The following is a 7,489-nucleotide window of genomic DNA, read 5'->3' as shown; positions in this document are numbered from 1 at the left end:
CACCGGGACGTCCCAACTAGGCTGGTCTTTCCGTAGCCCCCTCATCATCTGCCACTGCCAAGGTCTTTCATTAAATAAGATAAGCTATTGCACCTAAGGGCACCTTCGTGAGGCGTTACGTGGAGAAAATGAACAATGCAACCTATTCTACTGTATTTACAAAAGAAACAGCCTATCTTTCTAATTTGCGGATCTACTGATAGTACTTTTTGAGATGTTCCGCATTCTATGGCCTACCCAATGGCTTCCCTTTCATATCTTTCAGACTATAGGCTCCTTTTTCGAGGATGTGGATTACTTTAGATGGCCCTTTCCAATTCTGCCCGAGCTTCGGTGGAGGGTGTCCTACTGCAGCTGCATCTCTTAGTACAAGATCCCCTGGTTGAAAAGCTCTGGATCTTACCCTTCGGTTGAAATATTCAGCGGCCCTTCACTTGTATGCTGACATTCTTATCGTTACCCTTTCTCTAGCCCCTTCGAGTAAGTCGAGTTCTACCCTGTGGCTGCGACGTCAAGCTGCTTGGTTTTCATTCGATCGGTCTCACTCAAAATTTTAACGGGGACAACTGCCTCCATCCCGAATGACAACTTAAAAGGTGTTTCACCAGTCAATTCCCGTGGGGTCGTGTGATACGCCCATAGTACATTGGGCAACTCGTCCGCCCAAAGTCTTTTCTCCTTTTCCAGCCTTGTCTTCAGATCCCATAGTATGGTTCGATTGGTCACTTCAGCTTGTCCATTTGATTGAGGGTGAGCGACTGAAGTCAACATGTGGTCGATGTGGTAGATTGTGCAGAAGGCTCTAAAACTGTGATTGTCGAATTGTTCGCCATTATCTGTAATGACTACTTTGGGTATGCCAAACTTGCATATTATATTTTTCCAGACGAAACCTTGCACCTTGGTTGTTGTGATGGTGGCCAAGGGCTCAGCCTCTACCCACTTAGTGAAGTAGTCTATGGCAACTATCAAGAACTTCTTTTGCCCGTTGGCAAGGGGCAAAGGCCCCAAGATGTCCATCCCCCATTAGAAGAAAGGACACATCCCAAAAACTGTCGTCTGTTGCTCGGTTGGAATGTGGATCAAATTTCCATGGCGTTGACATGCATCGCACTTCCTCACCAATTCCTTAGCATCTTCCTTCATGCTAGGCCAATAACATCCTTTTCGTAATGCCTTGAACGCAAGGGCAGTTGCCTCTTGGTGGTTGCCACAAATTCCTGCATGTATCTTGACTAGCACCTCTCGTGCTTCTGTCGGCTGCAAACATTTCAAATACAGTGCTGTGAAACCTCGCTTGTGAAGCAGTCCATCGATGATGGCGAACGAGGCTACCCCAGCCCTTAGCCTTCTTGCCGCGAAAGCATCTTCCGACAGCTTGTCCTTTGTGGGATATTCAAACAACAAGTGCATCCCCCATTCTCGACATTTACAAAATCGACCGCATGCTAGATGCTAGGTTGTCGCAAGATTTGCACGTTTGCTGTGCGAGGCAGATGTCTGGGGTTAGAGGATGCAAACTTAGCCAATGCGTCAGCCTACTCATTGTCTTTTCTGGGGACCTTTGATATTTTAAACCTGGTGAATCCCTTCTGCAAATTTTTGACCTCCATCAAATGCGCTGCCATCTTTCCATCTTTTGCTTCGAATTCCCCCGTCACTTGCCCGACTGTTAACTGAGAGTCACTATTCACGAAATAATTCTTTCGACGTTAAACTACCGCAAGTGCACGGGTCGTAACAAGTAATAAAGTGGATTTTTAAAAGTCCGAATATCATCTTACAGAGATTGAGTAGTTCAATTCTATATAATCTAGCCTTAACCGAATCTAATTGAGTGAAAATATGGTCCAAATGCAAAAAGCCTTAATTTCAATTAAAAACCCTAATTTCTCAATTAGAAACCCTAATCTCGAAATTTATCTAATTAAACGACTCAAACACTCTAGTAAATGAAATTATGCAAATTCAAAAGATAATTTATGGAAATGAATCAAAATAAAGTCACTAGGATCACGAATCTCCAATTGAAGCTATAGAAACCCTAATTTCATAAAATCAATGACCCGATAAAAATTTGTCAATTCAATGTTCCTAAATCTATCCAACATATTCTCTCAATATATATTAGACCTATTCTTGCACACCACCAGCCTATATCTCTATGGATGATGCAAATATACAAAAATGCATGTGGTTTTGTGAACAATTAGAGAATTGCATAAAGTATAGGAGTATATCTCTATCCCCTATCGGACCCTATGTTGATTTATACCTTATCGAACCTATTCCACATATCTTGAATGTAAGAAATAAGTCATCAACACTCACACAATCATTGGCCACTAATTGCGGAAGAAAATCAATGCATATAAACCAATCAAATTGTCCAAATAAGTCTTTATATTAAATTCATGAAATATGGAATTAAAATAACAAACAATGGTTCATCGATCACCTAGTGAATTGAAAACCTAGCCTAGAACATTCATAATTACAGAATAAAAAACGAACTTAATAAATTGAAAGAATAGCACCCGTATGAAAATTTCTTGAAATCTTGAATAAAGCCTTGAAAACCCGCTTGAATTCTTGTGGAATCGACTTCAAGATCGTGTTTCTTGCCTCCAAAAGTTGTAATTTTCTTCTCCCTGGACGTTCTACCCTATTTCTGATGAATTTTGGCTTTTATATCTTGTCCTCGCGGAGCCCCGAAAGAGTTTCAATTAAAAACGCAAGTTCAAAATATTTTTTGATCTTTATAGCCATGCGGCCGCATGGTTCAAGTGGACTGCCTCAATGAAATCCCTGCAACCTTATGTGCGGCCGCATGGCACAGTTCTGTGCGGCCGCATGGTTGTAACTTTCAACCTTGCTGTTTTGGTCCCCGAACTTCGTTTTCTCTTTTCTTGATCTCTTTTCTTTCTTTCCTTTGTTCCATCATCAAATATTGACTCCTAATTGATGTTTGGGTCAATCAATTCCTTGATCACTTGCTCGGCTCATCTTTTGATTATTTGCAATTTAGTCCTTCATCTTTCACTTTTCTTCAATTCAGTCCAACATTACTTCTTTCTTCCTCCGATCGTCTTGTATCATCCTCAATCTCATACTTGATATATTTTCATTCTCGTTTTGTACTTTAGCTCAACTTTTCAATATTTGCACCTTTGGTCCCCGGACTATCGTTTTGGTCCTTTTTCGGCTCTTTTCTTCTGAATTCCATCTTTTTCATAGAAACACCTACATTGCATGAATTTAGTGAGATTAAGTTACAATTCAACTACTTTGTCCATGTTTAAGTCATGTTTGTGAGCTAAATAAGTGTGTAAAAACACACTTATCAAATCCCCAAACTTAAACTATTGTTTGTCCTCAAACAATGTAGTGACTTAATGCTAAACAAACATGGCTTAATGGCTTGTCGTGTCTCAGGATTGGAACTTAGTAATAATAATAGAAACAATATCAAAAGTGCGAGAATTGAATCAACCTTTACTCATCAAATGCAATACTCAACGTGTGTGTGAACTCATGCCTACATATCAAACTTATGATTAGTTTATTCCTGACCCATAGTGGTCAAATTTATCCTTACATCACTCGAGAGATACACAACCCCCAAATGTATTCTTTTCACACAATTACTCCGGGGTGTATTATAAGGTTAGGAGTTTAAATAATTTTAGTCCTTACCCTCTCTTAGTTTGGATAGATTTTACCATTACAAGTTCACATATCAACAAGTAGAGACTCTCCTTATTTTGATTGCTTCAACCTTTAGGATTAAACTAAGCTACTTGCCTCGCATCAAGGTTATAGTTCTATCAACCAAATGTCCAACAAGGGGTTATTTTGTGTCATCTTCTCTCTTGCTTTCTATATAACCCATGTAACGAGCTTTAGGCGATGACTCCCTAACCAGTTGGCTTTAGGGCACCAGGTATTAAACCTTTGCAGTCTTATTCACTCGAGTTATAAAGGCTCGATAAGATGATTTTTTATCAATTTCTCCCTTTTCTTGCTTTCTATATGACTCATGTAACGAACTTTAGGTCGATGACTCCCAAATCAGTTGGCATTAGGGCATCAAGTTTTAAACCCTTACAGACTTACTTGCTCGAGTCATAAAGGCTTTTGAGAGAAGTGATGATTTTTCAATTTTTACTTTATGCCCCTTCTTTGTTTTTCTAGACATTTGACTTCCAAAACCATCCTCACTTAAAGCTTTCACCTATTTCTCACCTTCCGGGTTTAAACAATCCACACAGTATAATTTCATGCATGGAGCCCCCATTTATCTCCATGTTTCCCTACAATGACTCAACCATCTCCAAACTATCTTAAAGTGGTATTACGGGTTAATGTTATAGAGGGTTATTCTAGGTTTCTCCTAATTTATTATAAAATTCCAATCAATAACTTAACACGTGAAGTATGAGTGGCGTGCAAAAGAATGTCAAGCAATGCATCAACAAGTATTAGTAAATTAAATCCTGCACTAAATCCACAGTTTCAAGTTTATACATGTCCAATAATCACATCATAGCCGGCAAGGCCACCAAACCCACACAAACATGCAAAAGTTCATCAAGATTCACTCATCAAGCACGCATTATGCAAAAACTTGTCAAAATTAACGATGGATTGTGAATATGCAAAATAATTACAGGCCAAATATTTGTTTGAAATTATGCTACCATCCCCCAAACTTATACAATACATTGTCCTCAATGTAAAATGTAAAGTTAAACTGGCAAAATTTAAAATATGAACACAACTTGACAATAAGAGATTAACAAAACTCCCCTGATCAATTCGGTGGTTGTGGTATGAAGCTGGGACCCACAGCATCATCTTCAGGAGGAGATGTGAGGTGAGATAGGAGTTGTCTCAGCAACTCAGACTGCTGTGCTTGCTCGGCCTGAATGGCTTAAAGACTACTTTTCATACTTCCCAAACGATCCCAAGTTTCATTTACACGCCACTGTATACCATCTATTCTCCCAGCGTACATGTTGAACCTACCATTCATAGTCTCTACTTCCCTTCTTGCAACTGTGGCTTCATTCATAGTGCCTTTTGTATAGTCTCGGGAGGAGTAGAGGTCTCTCTGCACTTTTTCAACAGTGGTGGTCATCGTCTCGAGCCTCTGCTGGAGATTTTGTATATCCCTGTTAGTTCCAGTGGCGGTGGCAAATATCTGTCGAAGTAGCTGGGAATCCATTTCAGCTGGTTGTGGCGGGGCTTGTGGCAGGTATATATCTTCAGCTACCTGTCCTTCTTCCTGCGCATTATGTCTTTGCTGCTCAAGTCAGTCTTGTTCTCTCTTCTTCACCCTAGCTCGTTCCTGAGCTTCAAAAGTTGTGAGCTTTATCAGTGGGCTTAATTTCTCAGGCATCTCCCTTGCCTCAACTGTAACACCGGCTGCGAGACATATCCCGCTAATCAGATTAGGGAAGATCATCGAAGACCGCCTATCTCCCCAGGTCCCCAAATTCTGTATCTGGTCATAGATAAGAGTAGCTAAATCAACTTTGCATCCCTGGACTAAATGATATATGAACCTAGCGGTTTGATCCGTGAAAGTTGTTCGATGCGATGTGGGTTCGATATTATGGCACATGAAGACCCAAAGGATGGCTATGGAGGGAGTAAGCTCAATTTGATGCCACTCTACTGTGGGTAGGGGCCAAGCATTTCTCTTCCCAAAAGAACCTCCGCCACTTCATTCCAATTGAATTGAGTGGGAATCGGGACCACATTGTCCAAATTAAGATTGTAGAAGTCATGAATGACGGCTGGGAAGAACATTATCCACTTACCTCGCACCCACGGCTGGTGTAAATGTTCAGAATTCGGAGTCTCAATTTCATTATTGAAATTTGCATAAAATTCACGGACTATACTTTCATAAATCGGGTGTGGTTTTTCTACAATCTTATCCCATCTACAAATTTGTATTAGATTTGTCAACTCAAAACCACGAAAGTCCTCTAACCAGACCTGTCTCTCTGGTATCATGCCCCAATGGCGTATTATGTTCTCGTATCGAGCTAATGTTTGTGCATCTCGAAATCTTTGTACACCTCCTATTAGCTCTCTGGTGCGGGCTGTACCGGAAGAGGAACCAACTTTTTCTTTTCCCTTTGATGTTCTCTTCGGCGGCATCCTACAAAAGTAAGGAACAAAGTGTATCAAGTTCTTGAAATAAGAAAACGATGAAGAATATCATTGACATGCAAGAATCCCACAAACTTTCTTCAAAACGTGGGCAATATTTAACGTATGGAAGTCAATGTAACATCAGTATTGCATTAATGAGAAAAACTTAAAACTATGGCTCTAACATGCACTTTTTGAAAATTCGACCCACGACTAAGTGACCATCTTTAGCCCCGAGCATCACCGAGAAATATTGAAATTTCCCCGAACAGGGTCCTGGACATATGAAAGTACTCATTGTGGTCTAGCATATATCCAAATTTCACTACAATTGGAGGTCGTTTGGTTAGGAAATTACGTGGACGAAGTTAGTGACATGAGTTGACATGGCTTAGCAATTATGTGTTTATGTGCACAAATATGTTAGGCGAATGTGTTCTAATGAAATTCCATGAGATTTCTTGTCTATTACGCCTCACAATAACAATGTAAATCATCACACAAATGAAAAGTCCAAAATTTCAAATCATATGGCTCATTGACATTTAATCAAACACGTTGTGTGCATTGAGAATTTCTAACACTTTGTTATTGATTTACACTTAGGGCTAATCCATAAATCACAATTCAATCACATTTCAACACTCAACCAATTCGAAAAATTCATTAAATCAAAGAAATACTTCAATCTTTGCATCGAAAGTTAAATTTCTTACCTTGAGAGCTTTTATGAGATGAAAGTGGAGAGTTATGCTTCAATATTCTTGATATCAATGCCAATGATTATGCTTCAATATTCTTGATATCAATGCCAATGAAGAGAATAATGTGGTACTTGGATGAAGAATGGATGTGTGGGTGATTGATTGTGTGTGAAGGTGGATTGGGGGGGAGGGGGGAATGAGAGCGTTCGTGTGCAAGTGGGTTTGGGGAAAATGGGATGGGATTTGCAAGTGACGGGTTTTAAAACCCGTCACTTATACACCATGCGGACGCATGGTGTAAGGTCCCCCAATTCTATTTCAGTAAGGGTTCATGCGACTGTATGGACCCCTTATCCATGCGACCGCATGGACAAAGCCAATTTTTTTTAACTAAAGCAAACTTACAATTATAATCCCAAACACACCTTGAAATTTTAAAAATCCCCGGAAATTGGTTTTCAATTTCAAAATTGACTCGACTCGCCATATTCTGAAAAATAATTTTTTTTTTTACTTGAAAGGGAATATGCTTATCGAAAACTTGGCACCAAAACAATTCTTTACAAAAGTTTTTGAAAAGCATCTTGAAAAAATAAAATAAAACGAACGACTTTGAACCA

General features: G+C 39.6%; 1 protein-coding gene across 1 annotated transcript; it reads right to left on the bottom strand.

Annotated features, from left to right (window-relative positions):
• Positions 1-1,026: 1,026 nt before the first annotated feature.
• On the bottom strand, positions 1,027-1,413 carry LOC111377254. The gene has a single exon (XM_023000320.1). It carries the CDS (start codon positions 1,411-1,413, stop codon positions 1,027-1,029), a length of 387 nt encoding a protein of 128 aa, XP_022856088.1.
• Positions 1,414-7,489: the final 6,076 nt, after the last annotated feature.

The sequence above is a fragment of the Olea europaea genome, chromosome 3 (assembly GCF_002742605.1).
Source record: "Olea europaea var. sylvestris chromosome 3, O_europaea_v1, whole genome shotgun sequence".
Lineage (NCBI taxonomy): Eukaryota > Viridiplantae > Streptophyta > Magnoliopsida > Lamiales > Oleaceae > Olea > Olea europaea.
This window is presented reverse-complemented; position numbering and strand designations above follow the sequence as displayed.

Excerpts from the sequence above, each read along its gene's own strand:
- LOC111377254 (XM_023000320.1), bottom strand. The coding sequence starts at position 1,413 with ATGCACTTGTTGTTTGAATATCCCACAAAGGACAAGCTGTCGGAAGAT.